The 22,039-nt window shown below is 40.0% G+C and overlaps 1 protein-coding gene across 1 annotated transcript in view; it reads left to right on the forward strand.

Moving 5' to 3' along the window:
• The window catches only part of exoc2 (exocyst complex component 2), a 60,002-nt gene extending 40,588 nt beyond the window's left edge, over positions 1–19,414 (forward strand). The window contains exons 14-28 of the mRNA XM_063891987.1: positions 467–535; positions 655–812; positions 933–1,054; positions 6,376–6,437; positions 6,808–6,888; positions 7,530–7,589; positions 9,988–10,049; positions 10,128–10,197; positions 11,730–11,846; positions 14,994–15,135; positions 17,887–17,942; positions 18,027–18,149; positions 18,373–18,434; positions 18,745–18,804; positions 18,896–19,414. Of these exons, the coding sequence (XP_063748057.1) occupies positions 467–535; positions 655–812; positions 933–1,054; positions 6,376–6,437; positions 6,808–6,888; positions 7,530–7,589; positions 9,988–10,049; positions 10,128–10,197; positions 11,730–11,846; positions 14,994–15,135; positions 17,887–17,942; positions 18,027–18,149; positions 18,373–18,434; positions 18,745–18,804; positions 18,896–18,989 (1,338 nt within the window). The 3' untranslated portion in view covers positions 18,990–19,414. The remainder of the gene's footprint in view (positions 1–466; positions 536–654; positions 813–932; positions 1,055–6,375; positions 6,438–6,807; positions 6,889–7,529; positions 7,590–9,987; positions 10,050–10,127; positions 10,198–11,729; positions 11,847–14,993; positions 15,136–17,886; positions 17,943–18,026; positions 18,150–18,372; positions 18,435–18,744; positions 18,805–18,895) is intronic.
• Positions 19,415–22,039: the final 2,625 nt, after the last annotated feature.

Genomic DNA, 22,039 nt, shown 5'->3' on the forward strand with positions numbered 1-22,039 from the left:
AAACACAACCGATGGTTTGACGCAAATAGCAAAAAGCTTTTTTCACATGTTTTTATATCATGTTTATTTCTCCCTCCAACCCAAAAAATGGTATCTTCTAAAATCCACAGCAACCAGTCATTTCTGAAGGTTTATATTACTGTGGAGTTTCCATTATTGTGTGTGGTAGAAAACCCATTGTTTGGACAAAGCTGAAAAAATAAAACATTTTTCCACAGCAGCTTTTTATGACAAACATGAATTAATATATCTTTGAGGGCTTCCCTTTTTGGACCTCTAATACAACCACACAACTTATTTAATCTTTAACAAAACTCCAAGGGAGCCTGCAAACTGTGTTTTAAGTTTGAGGAAATGTTATTTTACTGGTCTCACAAAAGCACTTAAAGTAACAGCCAACAAATGTACTTATTTCTATTTTCTGATGATTTTAACCCACTCTTTAAATGTTTCTTTCTTTCTGCAGACTGGAGAGAAGTCTGGGCAGGTGGAAAAATCCAAGAAGAATGCCAGACAGAGACAGAATGATTTTAAAGTATGCTTCTTCGTCGTGACTGTTTACAAACAATGTATTTTGAGCCTTTGATTCATGCATTGATTTTCAAAAAATGGGCACCTACAGCTTGTTGTTTGAACGTCTAACTGTACGTTTAGAAAATGATCGAGGAGATGACTAATCGGCTGGTGAAGCTCATTCGTGGGGCTCTCCTCCCAACCACGCTGCCACAGGGGGAGCTGAGTGTTTACGGAGGCTGGGAGAACAAGACGGAGCTGACTGGAGCCTGGCTCACACAGATCATACACATCGTCAGGTTGGAATATATTTCGTAGTTATTATGTGCAGCTTGAACATGGTTAAATGCAGGGTTATTTTAACTTCATGCCCATCATTTAAAGACCCCTCTCTGTTGCCTCTCCTGTCTCTCGTCCAGGGCTTGTCACGAGGCTCTGTCTGCTCTGGAGATCCCTAACGACCTGCTGCAGGTGATCCAGGATCTGCTGCTGGAGCTGAGAGTCCACTGCCTCATGGTGACTCTGCTGCACACCACAGAGGGTAAGGGAGGCTGGGAGAGCTAGAAATGTAATGGATAGCAGAGGATAGAAACAAGGCTCATTCTTTCAGATGGTGGGCGATCCTCATAAAAATAAACACGATTTCTAAATGATCAGCAATGCCCTGTGGCACTTGTCAGATTTGGAGATGCACCAATTGCAATTTCCTTTATTTCTGAGGATTATTAATGACATTATATAAAATCATTTTTGTAACTTTTTGTTTAATTCCATATTATTCCATACTAGGGATGGGCATGATTAATCGACGATCGATTAATTGATCATTAAGAATTTTGTCGATGACATTCATTTGTTGTCGATAAAACTAATGCAGGTTCTGTTGAGTAGTGTGAGTCTTGAAGGAATGCAATGAATTCGCTATGTGGCAGCAATGAAACGTTTACCACACGGGGGCAATGTTTGAAAAAAAAACGCCACAGGCATCCTCAGATACCTGCGAGTTTCCGTGTATTTCAAAAGTAATTGTCAGTGCCCGATCTGTTCCCCCCCGGCTGCACATGCGCGAAAATAACAAACGGTTTCCGATCGCCAATATCAAGCAATAAACTCTACAGACAGTTTCTGTGAACTACCTGCTATTTCCGGTTAGGTAAACTAACTGGCTGCCGTCACGTACCGTAAAATGTAGACAAATCAGGCAGGAAAACGTTGAGTTTCCGCGTACGTCATTACGCGCATGTGTAGCCGGAGGGGAACGGATCGGGCACTGACCGTAATCATGGAGAGGTCACGGCGAAGTGTGGCATGGGACCATTTTGATTTAAAAAATGACTCACTGCCAACACTGCGAAGCTGTGTATAAGTACAACTCGTCCACGACTCAAATGATGCACCACTTGAAAAACGCGCATCCGACCCTGGTTAGTGGCGGTGCATCCTGCTCTCAGTCTCAACCTAACATCAACTCGGTGTTAGCACGGAGGAGCTGCGATGCACAACGAGCAGAGAAAATTACCCAAGGGATCTGCAAGTTCATTGAGATGGATATGCTGCCCTTAAGTATTGTTGAGGGCGAAGGTTTTTGAAAACTGATAAACTTATTAGAACCAGCGTATCACATTCCGTCACGACGTACCATCACCAGACTGATAGAAACTCACTACGAAGAACGGAAGCAGGAGCTGTTAGAAGAACTGAGCACAGCTGAAAGAGTTGCTCTAACCACAGACTGCTGGACCACTTTAACAGCTGAGAGCTACATCACGATCACCTGCCACTACATCAGTGATGACTGACAAATTAACTCAGCGGTCCTGCTCACAGAAAGCCTGCCAGGTCGGCTCAACAAAAATCAGTAGACTGGTGCTGAAATTGTATGGGAGTTACTGGTTATTTTTATGAAGCTTTGTTAATTAGCCTAATTCATTGTTAGGTTGGCTAATCTCTCTCTCACCCTCTTTCTCGACACGGTGCCTTTTTGGATAGTTTTGAGTTAGAATTTGGCAAAACCTGTCAGACTAAAAGTATTATATATTTTTGGTTAAGTTATTGTTTAACATGATTGTGTTTTTATATTATTATTTTGGGGGAAAACAAGGGTCAGTTGGGTTCATGAGCACAGGCTTCTAGCTGCAAGCTCCGCTGCTTAAGAGCACAGCAGCGCATATTTTCAACTTCAACCATTGAACGGATCCGGTTGAACTGCGACAAGAGTTGTCCATCTTGTAATACATCTCTCAATGAGGAAAACGCGCTGTGTTTTTGGTATGTTCACTGCATTTTTAATATAGCCTATAAATAGTGAATTTTAATATAAAAATATGAATGATTAATCGAAAATCGATCGTTAATTCTCCCGACAATCGATTAAGACAATTTAATCGATTGCCCATCCCTATTCTATACTATTCTGCATGTACAGTAGGTGCTTTAGCTCAATATTAAAGCTTTCATGTTGTGGTTTAACTCCCAAGGGATGACTTGGCTGTCGCTCTTAACTGTTTTTATAGATACCTTATGTGATGTTGTTTTCGATGATGAATCATTAAGCTCGTTGTCAGATGCTGAATAGTACAATCCATTTATTGACCAGTTGTGTGCTTTGTGAAAGTGAAGTCCATTCAATACTTCATTTCAAAACAAACGATATCTTCGGTTCGCTCTCGCGGTACTACTCTGCCCTTCAGGGCTCAGACACACCCGATCAGGTCACAAAATAAACTTTAAATACCTGTACCATAGGGAATCAGACGGCGACACTTTATAGCACACACAGTGACTCATACCCAGACATGAACTCATTAAAATGGCTCTTACACTGCATATAAAGAAAGATGCTGCTGATTATGCACCCATGTCACCTTAGTTTGTAAAAAGTGTTTCAACACTACATACAAACAATCTCATTACTCTATCATTTGTTTTTTTGTTGTATTAAATGAAAAACATTACAATAAAAACAAGAGCTTTGTCCAAATTATAAACAACCTACTAATTCACTGGAAAACTGTACGGATAAGTGTTGATTACAGGAGGATCTTGGGAAACCAAAGAATACATTTTGGAGTTTTTGTTAAGTTTAATTACCTGTGTCATACTGAAGTCACAATTTGGTTGATGCATGTACAGTGGGGCAAAAAAGTATTTAGTCAGCCACCAATTGTGCAAGTTCTCCCATTTAAAAAGATGAGAGAGGCCTGTAATTTTTATCATAGGTATACCTCAACTATGAGAAACAGAATGAGAAAAAAAAATCCAGGAAATCACATTGTAGGATTTTTAAAGAATTTATTTAAACATTATTGTGGAAAATAAGTATTTGGTCAATAACAAAAGTTCATCTAAATACTTTGTTATATACCCTTTGTTGGCAATGACAGAGGTCAAACGTTTTCTGTAAGTCTTCACAAGGTTTTCACACACTGTTGCTGGTATTTTGGCCCATTCCTCCATGCAGATCTCCTCTAAAGCAGTGATGTTTTGGGGCTGTCGCTGGGCAACACGGACTTTCAACTCCCTCCAAAGATTTTCTATGGGGTTGAGATCTGGAGACTGGCTAGGCCACTCCAGGACCTTGAAATGCTTCTTACGAAGCCACTCCTTCGTTGCCCTGGCGGTGTGTTTGGGATCATTGTCATGCTGAAAGACCCAGCCATGCTTCATCTTCAGTGCCCTTGCTGATGGAAGGAGGTTTTCACTCAAAATCTCACGATACATGGCCCCATTTATTCTTTCCTTTACACGGATCAGTCGTCCTGGTCCCTTTGCAGAAAAACAGCCCCAAAGCATGATGTTTCCACCCCCATGCTTCACAGTAGGTATGGTGTTCTTTGGATGCAACTCTGCATTCTTTCTCCTCCAAACACGACGAGTTGAGTTTTTACCAAAAAGTTCGATTTTGGTTTCATCTGACCATATGACATTCTCCCAATCCTCTTCTGGATCATCCAAATGCCCTCTAGCAAACTTCAGACGGGCCTGGACATGTACTGGCTTAAGCAGGGGGACACGTCTGGAACTGCAGGATTTAAGTCCCTGGCGGCGTAGTGTGTTACTGATGGTAGCCTCTGTTACTTTGGTCCCAGCTCTCTGCAGGTCATTCACTAGGTCCCCCTGTGTGGTTGTGGGATTTTTGCTCACCGTTCTTGTGATCATTTTGACCCCACGGGGTGAGATCTTGCATGGAGCCCCAGATCGAGGGAGATTAGCAGTGGTCTTGTATGTCTTCCATTTTCTAATAATTGCTCCCACAGTTGATTTCTTCACACCAAGCTGCTTACCTATTGCAGATTCAGTTTTCCCAGCCTGGTGCAGGTCTACAATTTTGTCTCTGGTATCCTTTGACAGCTCTTTGGTCTTGGCCATAGTGGAGTTTGGAGTATGACTGTTTGAGGTTGTGGACAGGTGTCTTTTATACTGATAACGAGTTCAAAAAGGTGCCATTAATACCGGTAACGAGTGGAGGACAGAGGAGCCTCTTAAAGAAGAAGTTACAGGTCTGTGAGAGCCAGAAATCTTGCTTGTTTGTAGGTGACCAAATACTTATTTTACCGAGGAATTTACCAATTAATTCTTTAAAAATCCTACAATGTGATTTTCTGTATTTTTTTTTTCTCATTTTGTCTCTCATAGTTGAAGTATACCTATGATAAAAATTACAGGCCTCTCTCATCTTTTTAAATGGGAGAACTTGCACAATTGGTGGCTGACTAAATACTTTTTTGCCCCACTGTATGGTTTTATGTCCTGTTTGCACTAAATGGTAAAGAACATTAGTGTGTTATGTACTAACGGCAAAAAAACTGTATACTTTTAACAATTAGTATGTAGTATTATATAAATAGGTAGTAAACAGTTGTGTAAAGTCACTAATTAGTAAGTACAATTTTTGAGGTACTTTACTTGAGTATTTCAATCCTTTGCTACTTTGTACTTCTACTCCAATACAATTCAGAGGTAAATAGTGTACTTTCACTCCACTAAATGTATTTATTCCCTTTAGTTACTTAACAGATTTGGATTAATGATGTGAAATATAATCAACCCTTAAATCAGACTTTAGTTCACCTGGAGTAAATTCATTCAAACTAGCTGCACCTTTACCAGCTGTGAGTACACCTTAATGATCAATAATTATAAAACATATCAGAGATATTATTTTGAAATGGACCAATCTGCAGAAGGAGCAGTTTTACTTTTGGTACTTTAAGTATATTTTGATGCTAATACTTTTGTACTTTTACTTAAGTAGCTTTTTGAATGCAGGACTTTTTTCTTGTAACAGTATTCCTACACTCTGGTACTTCTACTTTTACTCAAGTACAAGATCTGAGTACTTCTACCACCACTGATAGTGAAACCTGTATAAAATATGTTGCTGTGTGGAATTGGGACACGGTAAAATAAATCAAACTGAAGATTTATATTATCAATCTTTTGCAAAACCCACAAAGATCTGTCCTTGCTGTCTTCCTCTATTTGGAGTATTTGGAGGTCATTGACTATAACTGTCACCTTTTACCTCACACAACTTCCAGGATTGTAACGGAGAAAGTGTTATGAGACTAAACCCAGACATGCTCGGTTTCACTTGTGGTTTAGTCATGGTCATTTTGAGAAGAGTGACTGGTTTTCACTTAACTTTCCGCACACACTCATCAAATTGTGGTGTCAAGAAACGTTTTATTTTTATATCATCCTGTGGTTTTCACTCAGAAATTGTGTTTAAATGTTTGATTCTGTTGCCCCTTTGTGAATTGATATCAAAAGGTTTTTTGTCTGGCAGTCTGTGAAACTGTAGAGAAAAGTTCAGTATTTTTTCTATTTTAAGATTTATATCTGTGCTTTTTGTACCCTCAGATGTCAAGAGGCTCGCTGAGAAGGAGGACTGGGTTGTGGATAATGAGGGAATTACCAGCCTGGTGAGGATGTGTTGTTACATAAAGCAGGATCATAATGAGAAAAATGTCTGCTGCACAATCAAAGATACACACCAATATGAGTATTTCAAATTAAATAACACTTATTTATCTCTTGTCAGTAGCTTAGTCAGTTCCTTTTTTTGTTCAAAAACAAGATCATTGGTTTGTTTTCCATTCATTTTTAAGTATTTGTGTATAGAGCAGTTTTCCATTAGACCAATAATGATAGTATAATGTGTCTCCAATATGTTTTCGTGACTTTTTTTCCAATGTATTTGCATCCTTACTTGTGTTCAGATTACAATGTTAGCCTCTTCTCAGGAGGCAGCTTTTGTAAACTATCTTCTCTCCCCCTCATGTGTTTTTGCAGCCTTCCCAGTTTGAGCAGTGCATGATCCTGATGCTGCAGTCCCTGAAAGAGCCGCTGGAGATCAAACCAGGAGAAATCAATGTGAGAAAATCACCTGCAATCTGCAAGCAAATACTATCTAATATTTATAACTTTGGCCTACTCAAGTAACTAATAAGTTATCAATGATGCTTTGTAAATCAATTTAGCCGTAATCATTTGTTTCTATCACACTTTGAAGAGCTCATACTCATTGTGTTTGCTCCGTTGCTCCACTCATGATGGGTCAAAGAAGAGGAATAACTGAAGCAATTTCCTCAAATTCAATATAGTACTGTATATCCTCTGCAATCCTGACTGCAGCTGTATTGAAGAACATTTAACTGCAAACAAACTCTGATTGTGTGTCTTTAGTATTTGCATTTGTGGTAGTTATTCATTTTAGGTGCCCATTTAGTTCCCACAGATGGAGAATAATCAGCGTGCAAAGCAGTCCTGATTATGATTTTAGTCACTATTGTCCTATGATGAATAAAGAAACCTTAAGAGAAGGTGCTCAGACAAAGAAACTGTCATGATACTGCTCTGTTTTCCTCATAGGGACAATAAAAAAATAGGAATAGCAGATCACATTACTTATCATGCCAATTAAACACTCACATAACACAATGTCTGATTTTTAAGATTTTTTATTTAGTGGATATTAGCACTCTTGTGATGTGCTTCACTGTGTGTCTTCTCAGGTGCTGCACTTGGACCAGGTCCAGGATCAGGCCACAGAGCTCAGTATGGGCATCATGAAGGTAAGCTCAATCAGCCGGCAGCCACAAGAACAAATATGGTTAAATTATGGATGTTTTGACCGTCACATTAATTATGTGAAGCCGATTTAATGCACTGGGTTTATAAATAAACCTGAAAGCCTGTTATGCAGTTTACACTTCTTCCTACTGTGCAATCTTCGGCCAATTGAGAGAACACTACTGAAATATTTGGTTGACAATAAATTAAAGAAGCAGTGGACAAAATAGCAGAAGCTCTTAAAAATGACGGATATTCAGCAGAAAGGTCCATATTTTAAAATGTACATCCAATTTAGAGGTTTAACACCCACACACTGAGTCAAAGTGTCTATTAAGTAGGACGGAAATCCCACAAAAAATACTGTGTTGCATCTTTTCCTGACTTGCATCAATGTATTTTCTATTCACATTATAGAGCTAAACTGATTATCATTAAGTCTGGCACAGGTTGTCACCAAGATTTTATTTGTGGCATCTCACTAGGGCTGTACTGGATATTTTTCAGCTTTAAAGCTTCATTCATAAATGTAATTTTATCCAGAAAATCACATTGTCTGATTTTTAAAGATTTTATTTTCAAATTATTGTGGAAAATAAGTATTTGGTCAATAACAAAAGTTCATCTCAATACTTTGTTATATACCCTGTGTTGGCAATGACAGAGGTCAAATGCTTTCTGTAAGTCTTCACAAGGTTTTCACACACTGTTGCTGGTATTTTGGCCCATTCCTCCATGCAGATCTCCTCTAAAGCAGTGATGTTTTGGGGCTGTCGCTGGGCAACACGGACTTTCAACTCCCTCCAAAGATTTTCTATGGGGTTGAGATCTGGAGACTGGCTAGGCCACTCCAGGACCTTGAAATGCTTCTTACGAAGCCACTCCTTCGTTGCCCTGGCGGTGTGTTTGGGATCATTGTCATGCTGAAAGACCCAGCCACGCTTCATCTTCAGTGCCCTTGCTGATGGAAGGAGGTTTTCACTCAAAATCTCACGATACATGGCCCCATTCATTCTTTCCTTTACACGGATCAGTCGTCCTGGTCCCTTTGCAGAAAAACAGCCCCAAAGCATGATGTTTCCACCCCCATGCTTCACAGTAGGTATGGTGTTCTTTGGATGCAACTCTGCATTCTTTCTCCTCCAAACACGACGAGTTGAGTTTTTACCAAAAAGTTCTATTTTGGTTTCATCTGACCATATGACATTCTCCCAATCCTCTTCTGGATCATCCAAATGCCCTCTAGCAAACTTCAGACGGGCCTGGACATGTACTGGCTTAAGCAGGGGGACACGTCTGGAACTGCAGGATTTAAGTCCCTGGTGGCGTAGTGTGTTACTGATGGTAGCCTCTGTTACTTTGGTCCCAGCTCTCTGCAGGTCATTCACTAGGTCCCCCCGTGTGGTTCTGGGATTTTTGCTCACCGTTCTTGTGATCATTTTGACCCCACGGGGTGAGATCTTGCGTGGAGCCCCAGATCGAGGGAGATTAGCAGTGGTCTTGTATGTCTTCCATTTTCTAATAATTGCTCCCACAGTTGATTTCTTCATACCAAGCTGCTTACCTATTGCAGATTCAGTTTTCCCAGCCTGGTGCAGGTCTACAATGTTGTCTCTGGTCTCCTTTGACAGCTCTTTGGTCTTGGCCATAGTGGAGTTTGGAGTATGACTGTTTGAGGTTGTGGACAGGTGTCTTTTATACTGATAACAAGTTCAAAAAGGTGCCATTAATACAGGTAACGAGTGGAGGACAGAGGAGCCTCTTAAAGAAGAAGTTACAGGTCTGTGAGAGCCAGAAATCTTGCTTGTTTGTAGGTGACCAAATACTTATTTTACAGAGGAATTTACCAATTAATTCTTTAAAAATCCTACAATGTGATTTCCTGGATTTATTTTTCTCATTTTGTCTCTCATAGTTGAGGTATACCTATGATAAAAATTACAGGCCTCTCTCATCTTTTTAAATGGGAGAACTTGCACAATTGGTGGCTGACTAAATACTTTTTTGCCCCACTGTACGTGAGTTAAACATTTTTAAAAGATACAATAAGATACAAATATAATAAAATATTTTTAAACACTGACACTAGGTATAATAAGTAATAAGTATATACAAATTCACATAGAAGGCATTGGATTGAATATACATTATAACTGTGGAAATATCTGTTTTGCAAATTGTCCTCAGTAATGGAATTATCTACGAAAATATTCTACAAACACGGTGTGACATGCAGTACACTTACAAGACTGTAGTGTTCACTGTGTAAATGCACCATGCGATATCCACTATCCATGGAAACACATCTTGTATGTTTACTTTGGATCTTACTCTTTATCGCCTACAGTACGATATGAGTATGGCACCTGTTTTTCATTATTGTGTTTATTTTCTATGCAGGTTTTCATAAATTGTTTGGAGCACCTGAGCACTAAAACTGATGGAGACATTGATGCATCTCAGTAAGTATTGGGATGATATATAATAGTGTGCTTGCCTCTGAAAACAAACATGTTAAACTAATATTTCTGTGTGTGCAGCAACATTTCAGTGGACCTCTCCTCGCCGGATCGATTTACTGGAATTCACGAGGGCTTCTGCCCAACATCTGTAAGCGTGACAAGTTTTTTATTATTTCCTTTAAACTGTTTGGGGTTAATACACCTGAAATCCCACATCTGGCAACGTCACCAAGCGTGGGCCCACTCTCCTTTACACAACAGGACCAACGAGTGTCTCACTCACTCAAACCACCAAATGTTATCAGGCTGTTTCCTGGTTGTGGACAAGAAGCATATACGTCCTCATTTCCTGTAACTACTTTGAGATGTTAGTGAAGGGGGTTAAAGCGAGGGGAGGACGAGGAGGAGGAAGAGCAGGGCGTAGGGTGCTTCTGGTAAAGGGAAATGGAGCATGGTGTGTGTGGGGTTTCCCCTGCCCAAATATGTGCAAGGGGGTAAGACAGACGGAATCGAATAAGTGTGGCTGTCCAGAGTGGTGGCAATCATGATATGATAACTATTGTTTGGCTACCTTGAAGACTGGAAACCTCCACATAGAATCGTGGAAAAGTACTAGAAAGTTATCAGTTTACGTTCAAATTCTCCCGTCTCGCCTGTAGTTTTGCTAAATGTTCAAAATAACCGGCACAAATGCTAACATGATTTGTGTTTTTTCTGTTATCCATCTTTCAGTGATCGTTTGCTCTTGTCTAGTCATTTATGTTTAATATTGTGTGTTTCGGCTATCTTTTTGTGAGCGCCAATGTAGACCTTGAGCTTGAGGACATACTGGAAAGTGAGGACATTTCAGCAAAGTGAAGCAAAGGCAGTTTTGGAAAACGAAGATGTTTGGCAAAAATTTGGAAAAGTTTGAAAAGTAAGGATACTTTGGACAGGCAGGACATTTTAGGAGATTTGGGGAATTTACGACATAAGTGCAAAAAGAGAGGTTTTTTTCCTAAGTGAGTTAATTTTAGCAATTGGGGAAAGTTTACAAAGGTTAGAACATTTGTGCAAAATCAGCGCATTGAAGTCAACTAAGGTCACTTGAGGACATTTAATGAAAAGAAGGACTCTTTTCAGTCCTCACTTCAAAGGGCTGTTTTCTTTATCCTGGGGGATACATTGCCCAGATAAGGGTATACAACAGGGATTATCGCTCATACATATACTTATCTATAGCCTATAAATAATCAGATAAAAAGGTCTATTAACTGTCTAAGATCGGTATGAAAAGAGTGTAATATGAGTTTAAAAAATATTTTAAATGGGTATAACAATGGTGTAACATGGGTATTACATGGGTTCAACATCGGTTTTATATGGGTGTATTAAGGGGTAGTAATGGGTTTATCAGGAACTGTATGTAAATTGGGTGCACTGTGGTTCATCATTTGAACAAAAAGTCAGGAAATTATGTAAATTAAGAATAGATACAGAATAAAATAGCAAAAGAAATGCATGTGGTCGCCCATTTAAGTTTTAAGGGTTGGGTTAGACCTAGAGTTAAACTTAGGGCTAGGGTTTTGGCATGTAACAGCATGTAGCTGTTATTGTTGTGATCAGGGTCTAGGGATTGCATTATGTCTATGAGAGTCCTTGCAAGTATAAAGGAACCAACATGTGTTTTTGTCTGTATAGGAGCAGCGTTTACTGATCATCCTCAGTAACTGCCAGTACCTGGAGAAACACACCTTCCTGAACCTGGCAAACCACTTCGAGAAACACGGCCTCACGGGTACCGAGAAGATCATACGGGTCAGTTAAAACTCCATTTCCTTCCAAAAGAGTCCTCAATGTGTGTCACAATGCTGATAAGAAGTGTGTCTGGTTGTCATTTACATCAAAGACACTCTCTAGATATGACTCTTTTCTTAAAAAAAAAAAGTAAAGGTCATTGTCTTGGAAGCTCGCTTCAGTTCACTGCTTTCTCTTCTTCACACTCACACACATGCTCACAATGACTCATGGCTGATTCACAAAGCAATGAAGTGTTCAGTTGGTTTTCCAGTAATAACTAGTGAACTCGATTTCCTCTGAACAATTAACTGATCTATTATTATAGAGAGCAATTACTAGTATTGCAAGACCAAGACATATTTCATATATTAGTAATCACAGAAGTTTTAAAAATAAGAATTCCCCATCATGCATCTATCAAACTGCTACTTCAATGTATGGTGCAGCTGTACAATTAACTCTGTAAATAAAGGTAGCTTTAAAGCAGTTACATTTCACATTAAGGATATGCACTTAAAGCATCTCCCATTGCATAGCTACAAAAGAAAAAGTTTATAGGAAACAAACAGAGATGATGTTACCAAAACATGACAAAGACTATTCTAATTCCAAGCAGATACAGATGTTAATTCAACAATCAAAAATACAAATAAGAAATATATCTTACACATTTTGGGTGGTTCATGGTTGATAGCATTCACATTTTATTCTTTGTTATATATGATTTTGCATCCTTTTCTTATATTGTGAGAATGCTTTATTCAACCATTGTACTTGTTTATCAGCGCGTGTAAGAGTAGGTAAATGAGAGAAAGTTGTACATTTCTTTGCCGGCTAAGGCATAATAGCTCTCTAAAGAGGGCCTAAGTCAACCCATCTATATCCCCACTGGAAGTAAACAATTATTCAGTGGGTTTGTTTCTCTGATGAACATCACTTTTATGGAAAAAATACACGCTCGATTTTCATGAAAATTATTATAATATTGAAGCACGAGCAAAAAAAGAACACTTTTGATTTTGAGAAGAATGAAATCACAGAACCGAAACACTATTTATGATATCATATCAAGCCATACACACACATCTGTTATATGTTGACAGATTGTAAAATACATTTAAAGACATGTAACTAAAGCAAGACCAAAACGATAATCATACAGAGGTTGAGTATGAGTTTCTATTTGTAGCATACAGTGGGGAGAACAAGTATTTGATACACTGCCGATTTTGCAGGTTTTCCCACTTACAAAGCATGTAGAGGTCTGTCATTTTTATCATAGGTACTCTTCAACTGTGAGAGACGGAATCTAAAATCCAGAAAATCACATTGTATGATTTTTAAGTAATTAATTTGCATTTTACTGCATGACATAAGTATTTGATCACCTACCAACCAGTAAGAATTCCGGCTCTCACAGACCTGTTAGTGTTTCTTTAAGAAGCCCTCCTGTTCTCCACTCATTACTGGTATTAACTGCACCTGTTTGAACGTATTACCTGTATAAAAGAGACCTGTCCACACACTCAATCAAACAGACTCCAACCTCTCCACAATGGCCAAGACCAGAGAGCTGTGTAAGGACATCAGGGATAAAATTGTAGACCTGCACAAGGCTGGGATGGGCTACAGGACAATAGGCAAGCAGCGTGGTGAGAAGGCAACAACTGTTGGCGCAATTACTAGAAAATGGAAGAAGTTCAAGATGACGGTCAATCTCCCTCGGTCTGGGGCTCCATGCAAGATCTCACCTCGTGGGGCATCAATGATCATGAGGAAGGTGAGGGATCAGCCCAGAACTACACGGCAGGACCTGGTCAATGACCTGAAGAGAGCTGGGACCACAGTCTCAAAGAAAACCATTAGTAACACACTATGCTGTTATGGATTAAAATCCTGCAGCGCACGCAAGGTCCCCCTGCTCAAGCCAGCGCATGTCCTGGCCCATCTGAAGTTTGCCAATGACCATCTGAATGATCCAGAGGAGGAATGGGAGAAGGTCATGTGGTCTGATGAGACAAATATAGAGCTTTTTGGTCTAAGCTCCACTCGCCGTGTTTGGAGGAACAACAAGGATGAGTACAACCCCAAGAACACCATCCCAACCATGAAGCATGGAGGTGGAAACATCATTCTTTGGGGATGCTTTTCTGCAAAGGGGACAGGACGACTGCAGCGTATTGAGGGGAGGATTGATGGGGCCATGTATCGTGAGATCTTGGCCAACAACCTCCTTCCCTCAGTAAGAGCATTGAAGATGGGTCGTGGCTGGGTCTTCCAGCATGACAACGACCCAAAACACACAGCCAGGGCAACTAAGGAGTGGCTCCGTAAGAAGCATCTCAAGGTCCTGGAATGGCCTAGTCAGTCTCCAGACCTGAACACAATAAAAAATCTTTGGAGGGAGCTGAAAGTCTGTATTGCCCAGCGACAGCCCTGAAACCTGAAGGATCTGGAGAAGATCTGTATGGAGGAGTGGGACAAAATCCCTGCTGCAGTGTGTGCAAACCTGGTCAAGAACTACAGGAAACGTCTGATCTCTGTAATTGCAAACAAAGGTTTCTGTACCAAATATTAAGTTCTGTTTTTCTGATGTATCAAATACTTATGTCATGCAATAAAATGCAAATTTATTACTTAAAATCATACAATGGGATTTTCTTGATTTTTGTATTAGATTCCTTCACTCACAGTTGAAGAGTACCTATGATAAAAATTACAGACTTCTACATGCTTTGTAAGTGGGAAAACCTGCAAAATCGGCAGTGTATCAAATACTTGTTCTCCCCACTGTATATTTATTGCTACAGTTTTACCGCGTGCCTAGACTTGGCGATAAAAATAATGAGACATACACTAATATTAATCTCAATCCCAGAGGGGAAATTTGTTTTAAACATCACACACATAAGCCCAAAAAACACACATGCCCAAACAGGAAACACATTATTGGAGAGGTGTCCATGTGAGGAAGAGGCGCCCAGAGAAGGTGGGGGTTTGGTTTCTTGCTCAAGGACACAAACTAGCAACTATCCTCGGTCCGATCAGGATTTAAACCAACCACCATACAGTCTGAGAAACTGCTGCACCATAAAGACACATTGTGTATCTATAATGTTTATCTCCATTTTGTTTTAGTAACATTACTTTTTCTCTGTGTTCCAGGTGAGTGTGGACGCGGTTCGAGGGCTGGACCGAAAACTGTTTGAGGCTTACATCGAGAGACGTGCCGACCCGATCGCTGGCTCTCTGGAGCCAGGGATCTACGCTGGATACTTCGACTGGAGGGACTGCCAAACACCTACAGGTACTACACCGCCCCGCCATGATAACACCTGGAGTGGGTGTCTAAGATGACAGGGAGAAATCCCTGGCAGCAACCACAATCTGACCCTATCAATATCAGAAATTAGCCCATAACAGTACTGGGTGAGGAGAACCCCGACGTCTCTGGTTTGACCTTTGTTGTTGTGGTTGTTGTGTGGTGTGTGTAAAGTACGACTCTTTGAAGGCTTACGGTAAACACCCCTGTGATCTCTCTGCTGGGCCCCCTAAAAGTCTCCTGGCCTTTGTGTTGTGCTGTGGGTGTGCACATGAATTTAACTTTCTTCTCACCAAATGCAGCAAACCCAGGTGAAACTTAAATGCATATATGTGGTTTACCTTAGCACAGGATGTGAGGCAATCTGTGAGTGTTTCTAGGTGGGCAGCAGATCATCACACAAAAGGCTGTAATGAACGAAAGTAGGGCTGGCTCTGGTTTGTTCCTGCTGGTGTGTGTTTGGGCCGCATGTGAAACAGGAACATTTGGAATCCAAACCGCAGTTCTAGGATATGATACTTTCACTTGTTGCATTTGGTGTGTGGGTGCCGCAGCAAGGCATTCAAAATCCAGTTTCACTACTTTCGGTCTGCTGTTGCTTCTGGTTGTTTGAGGGTATTAAATGTTAGATTTTAAAAAGTTACAGAGATGTTTAAAGTCAAGATAATACACTTCCAGTTCCATCTATTTGCATTATTTTGATCTTTGAGTGCAGCCTGTCACTATTTTAAGAGGCAAACATAACATGAAGGAATGAAAAAAAATCCACTTAGTGACATTGCCATCACGAATGACTGTGGCCTCAATATTTCTGATAAAAATCGTTTATCAGTAAAACCTAAAGGTTTCTCTGAACAGCCACTTCCTTTCGCCACGTACTGTTGTATATTCAGTATATATACAATACCAGATTGTTATCTAGTAAAATGAAACATGAAAGTGGTGTGGGCAGAGTGCTGTAGAAAACATAAGTTACTTTCAGTGGACAGCTACTTTCCTCTCGCTGATTCAAATCCTAAAATAGTTTCTACTAGGGCTGCCCCCCATTGGTCAACTAATCATTAGTCGTCTACTAATTTTTCATTTACCGATTAGTCGAAAAAAAGTCCATCTGCACGCTGCGGAACCTCCTCAGACTTCATTCAGAGCTGTGCCTGGTCCTTAAGTTAATTTTGTCAGGCAGGATATCCAAAGTGTGCGATCCTTCTGAGCATGTAAGGGACAAGCCCCAAGGGTGACATGCAAACTCCGCTGGAAAAAAGGTGCCTCCGTATCCACGCCATTATAACCAAGCTTTATTATCCCCGACAACGTGTGTTCCTTGCTCAGACTCGGAGGAAAACAGCAGCAGTGAGTCAGGCAATAGTCTAGCTTTGTATCAACATATATAAACCTATAATATATGATCATTCTGAGCTCCAAAAGCGATCAATTCAATCTTTCATTTCATGATCAGGGCGTAATGTGCGGAGTGATTTTTATATTTGTCACTGTATTTAGTGTAGTATTTATTGGGTTGTTGTATTCAGATATGGATTATAGAAACTAGAACTAAATGCTCAGTGTGTGTCCTCGCTGCTTTTTACACACACATTAAGAATCCTTACCGAAGCTTCTGCTGTTTGTACCCCTGACGGGCGAACCGCTCTGTCCGTGCGGTGCGCTGTGACTCTCAAGCGCTTTCTACATGTACAATTTAATTTATATTTCAACGGTTAATTATTAGAGTTTTATTTTACATTTCATGTGAAGCACAACTTACCATCCTGGTTCTTCAGCCTTTGAAACTTCTTTTTTTTTTAAATCATAATTTATCATATACGTGACGATCAGTCGACTAATCACCTGAATTGAAGACTATTAGTTGAGTAGAAAAATCTTTAGTCGAGGGCAGCGCTAGTTTCTTCCTAATCCAAAGATTTTGAAATCGGTGTAGAAGTAAAGTAGAGAGAAACAGTGGTGGTGGCCCTTTTATGCTTTTTAGGGTTCTTCCTTCCAGTTGTGTGTTGTAAAGGTTGTTCTGCATGTAAATGGTCTGCAAAGGCTAAAATCTAAATGATCCCACACACTTGTGACCAATCACAACAGAGCCGACCAGCTAACCAATCAGAGCAAACTGGGCTCTGGTTTCAGACAGAGGGTGAAAAGAGAGAGAGAAATAAAGAGCTTTTTGAACATTAAACATGTAAACATGTCACAGTAGAGGCACAAAGTATAATTATGAAACCTGAAAAAGAGCATAATAGGGTCCTTTTTATCAAAAATAAATTATGTATGATGTGTATGTTTTACAGGCAGTAACAAAACAAAGAAACAATTGTGTGCCATATGTTATGCCATTAAATCCCAAAGCTTTTTTTTTTTTTTTACACTAATGAGAAACAGAAATACAAAAATGTATGTCTTTTATTTCTCAGTGACAGTGGAGAGAGAGTCGGGGAATGATACCCAGCAAGGAATCAAACATAACACCTGCTGATCAGGGCATTCGATATGGCGTTCACTCGGTTATTGGGTTTCCCCGTGTACACGTTTTTAAGATGGCAAAAAACTCCTTTGTTTTGGTATCACTACTAGATTGACACTCTCAGTTTTCTGACTTGCTATATTTCCCCTGTTGGCTGTGTTCAAGCCTAATGTGTATCTGCATGGAAATACTGCGTTCAGTTAGCTCTTATCTTAAGGTCCTCACTTGTATCTGGATGTATGTTCATGTCCTGCCCTTTTCTCCCTCAGGTGTAAGAAACTACCTGAAGGAAGCTCTGGTCAACATCATCACAGTCCATGCTGAGGTACAAACCACCTTTTCTTGTTGATTCTACTTTGATCAAACCCTGAACTAACCAGCACTTGTCATGCTTCCATCTCTGTCTCAGGTCTTCACAGTGTCTAAGGACCTGGTTCCTCGGGTTCTGTCTAAAATTGTCGAGTCAGTTGCAGACGAGATGTGTCGTCTTATGCAATGTGTGTCATCTTTCAGCAAGAACGGAGCTCTGCAGGTACACACTCTCACCGCAAACACATACACACAGTTATAGAGCCGTTTATCACTCATAGTAAGACCCTGACTCATAAGTGGACCCTCAAACTCGCTTGGGGATTTACCCTTTGCCCTTTTTCTGATAATCCCATATTTCACTTCAAGCTACCAACTGCTGACAGTTAGAGATGTTCATTTGAGGTTCTTTTTTTCTATAAACCCCCCCTCCCCATCACCCTCAGGCTCGCCTTGAACTCTGTGCTCTGAGAGACGCCATTGGTGCGTACCTAAACTCTGAAAGCAAGTAAGTACAACACACACCCGTCCACATTTGCCCAGTGATTTATGGTAGCTACTGTCACACATAAATCTTAGCAGTCGCACATCCCTCACTACAATCCCTATTTATGTTACTTGGTGGGCTATGGAAAGGAAGTGAAAGTAATCTGGTTCTGCTGTGAGCACGCACTGTGGTGACCCCGTATATGTGTGTGTATGCATACATGTGGGGAGGTGTGTGCATGCTTAGATTTATAACTGTATTTTTTTGGTTTCTCTTGTTGATAAATGTGTTGTTTTTTCATAATTTTTTTAACTGGGCGTCTTGTTTCTAGTGCCAGCTTCAAACTGGCTTTGGACGCCCTTCCTCAGCTACACAGCGGAGCCGATAAGAAGTGGGTTACTTATAAAATGTATCTTTTTTTCTTTACACATTTACATTGTGCTTTAAATATTCATTGGACATGTTTTTTTTTCTCCCGCCAGGTTGTTGGAAGAGCTGCTGAACAAGTTTAAGAGCAGCATGCAGCTCCAGCTCACCTGCTTCCAGCCCTCCTGCATCCAGCCTGTTAAGAGATAAACTCCTTTCACTCTAACTATCCATCTTCCTTATCTTATCTATGTGTGTTCAGCTTATGAACTATAGCCGTGTCTTTTTACTGATCACTTCACTTGTTTACTCATCGCTCTATTTCAGTGTCACTTCCTACTACTGCTTCACCAATGTTCATCTTATCACAAAGACATGAAATGAGTTGATTTCATTGTTACTGTGTAGGACAGTCCCAGTCTTACTGGTTATGCTAATCACATATGGCTACTCAACATGTAGAATGCAAGGGGTTAATGTAGTACTTTCAAGAAAGTACTGGTTTACTAGACTGTAACCATGATAGAGTCACTTCTGTCTCAGACTGAAATATTTGTTCTCTGATTTAAAATAGGTTTTGATGCGTTAATGCTGTGCCATCTCCACTACCCAATAAATACAAAATATGGTTAAAATATTGTTTTCATTCTGACCATTTCTAACTCTTTATCAGCAGATCAAGCATGCTTAAAAATCCCCTTAGTGTTACCGGTTTACGTGACACTAAGGGGACAAATGTTATGTTGGTTTTTTTGCTATAGTTCCGCTAGTTTGGATGTCCGTGAAACAAAGTCATTGTGAATAATTGTAACAAAAATACTGTTCTTGTTTTTCTACGGTACCATCAGGACTCGAGAATGGAGTCCAGTCCAGTCTTGACAGAGACAATGGAAAACTGAATGTAGTACACTCATTATCAACGCATCCAGGAGACACCCCATAATCTTTCTCTGAATGCAACATTGTAAACAGCAAACCTGTGTGGGAATCAACCAGATATGTTGATTTCCACATAAAGTCATATTTAATGTTAACTTCATCTGTTAGCTGCCGACGAACGTAGGTTCTGTAGAGTTGCTTATGGTGCATTTAAGCTCTATTTAATAAAGAGGACATATTGTTCCTCTACTGTGACATGTTTACATGCTTTAATGTTCAAAATAGTCTTTATTTTTCTCCTACTGCCTGTGCTGCAGCACCTCTTTTCACCCTCTGTCTGAACCCTCTGTTCTCTGTTCTGATTTGTCATCTGCTTAGAGTTGTCCCGCCCCTTAGCCTGACACGTACAATGTGTTGGAGCGCTTCCCAATAGAAGGGTGAGTGTTACACAGTGATGTCATTATTTTGCAGACGTAAAGAAAGGAGTCCAATCAAGCCGTTTCAGGCGGTGGGGAGGGGGAGAGAAACTCCCTCTGGAGGAAACTCTGGAATTTTAGCCTACGCTGCTGCTGTGGCGCAGTTGGCTAGTCCAATTCAATCCGGCCTTAAGCCCCACTGCAGTCAACATGCTGTGTCCTTGGGCAAGACACTCCACCCCAATAAATGCCTTGAATAACTATTATAACACACTACAGGAAAGGGAAAACCCCAAAAAGCATAATAGCGCACCTATTAAATGACTTGTCAAAGGCATAATATATAATGTTATTATGTATTATGTGTTCAAATGTAGTTGATAAGTTTTAATTTTGGAGAGGAACTGCTATGAACAGTTTTCACAGAAATAGGTGTTAAAGAGGGAATTATGACCCGGTTAACTTCCTCACAAGTCATTTTTGATACAAAGTATTTTCAGCATCAATTGGTGATCGGTGTCTTCAAATTTCTTCTTTCTACAGTTTCTGTTGAGCTATGGGTGTGTGGCAGGCACACATATTGTGGTGAGAAAACCCTAAAGAATAATTTTGTATCGGTTCATATTTGAAGACAGTTGGTCTGTTTGCACCTCGGTTCAAACCAGGGCTTTGAACCCATTCATCTCTGGAGCTCAGGCTCACCGGTTAACTCATGCTTTCTGGAAGAGGACAGGGCGTGTGCAGGGTGGAGGGAGGGGGGTGCGATATAGCCGTTATTCAAGGGCAGCAACCTCATCAGAACAGGGTGTAATTTAATCCAGGAGGAAGATGATGGCAACAGAAAGTGTTATAGTGGCGTGTAGAGACTCACGGTTGCGGTAGGTTTAGTCACTGAGGCAGAGGAGACAGACAGCGGCACGCCCACGGCTCACATGAGAGACTTTGACAAAGACATAAGGTTATCTGGGGAGGAGTTGGACTTGCTGATGACCCATTTGATCTCCACCTTTGAATGTAGGTGCTCCACCTTTACATTTAAGGTGTACAAGTAAATGTTATTGTCTTCATTCATGCCCCACACACCTTTTCTCTGTCTTGGTTTCCCATCTGCGTTTAGGGGAAAGCCAGGCAGGGCAGACAGCAGTTGTTTTGATTCTCTGAGGGCTAAACTTAGCTCTCTGCCCTCCCACGGATTCATTCACAAAATAATTTCAAAGCCTAAACCCTTATCCGCTTTCTGTTTACAGTAACAGAGGTGAGAAGGGGGAGTTTTTTGTATTGTTTTGTTCTCCAATTCTCCATGCCTTCAAAACATATTTTAGACTTTGATCTGACTTGGTTTTTTTTAGAGTGAGTGGGTAATTAAAAGGAATGGAGAAATGTGACACATACTCAATGTGGACTTTTAGGTTGAGCTCACAGTTACTGTTATTGACAGTTTTTTGTTGAATTAATGCAGCTGCACAAAGAGCAGACAATAACAAGATCAGCAAGAAACACATACAAAGCATTCATTTATTTCTATCACTTTCTTGAGAAATACTTAAGTATTTTGCACGTCTAAGCAGTACCTTAAAAAGGAAATGGTAATTAATATCTTAATGTAGTCATAAGCAGATATAATAAGTGTTAATTGATGTATAGTACTTAATATATAGTATTATAGTACTTAAAAGTTCTTACAACTGCATTTGTTAATATTATATATATATTACTACATTAGTACATGTTTTTCAGTAAAACAGATGCATGAAATAATCTATATAGTAGAAAAACTGCAAGGGGTTCGATAATGTTTTGCATTGTCTGGATCTAGTAACATTGGGGGCTGAGGCCAGCCCGAAAATTGTACATAATAAAAATATATATATATATATATATATATATACAGCGGGTAAAATAAGTATTGAATACGTCACAATTTTTCTCAGTAAATATATTTCTAAAGGTGCTATTGACATGAAA

The sequence above is a fragment of the Eleginops maclovinus genome, chromosome 9, assembly GCF_036324505.1.
Source record: "Eleginops maclovinus isolate JMC-PN-2008 ecotype Puerto Natales chromosome 9, JC_Emac_rtc_rv5, whole genome shotgun sequence".
Classification (NCBI taxonomy): Eukaryota; Metazoa; Chordata; class Actinopteri; order Perciformes; family Eleginopidae; genus Eleginops; species Eleginops maclovinus.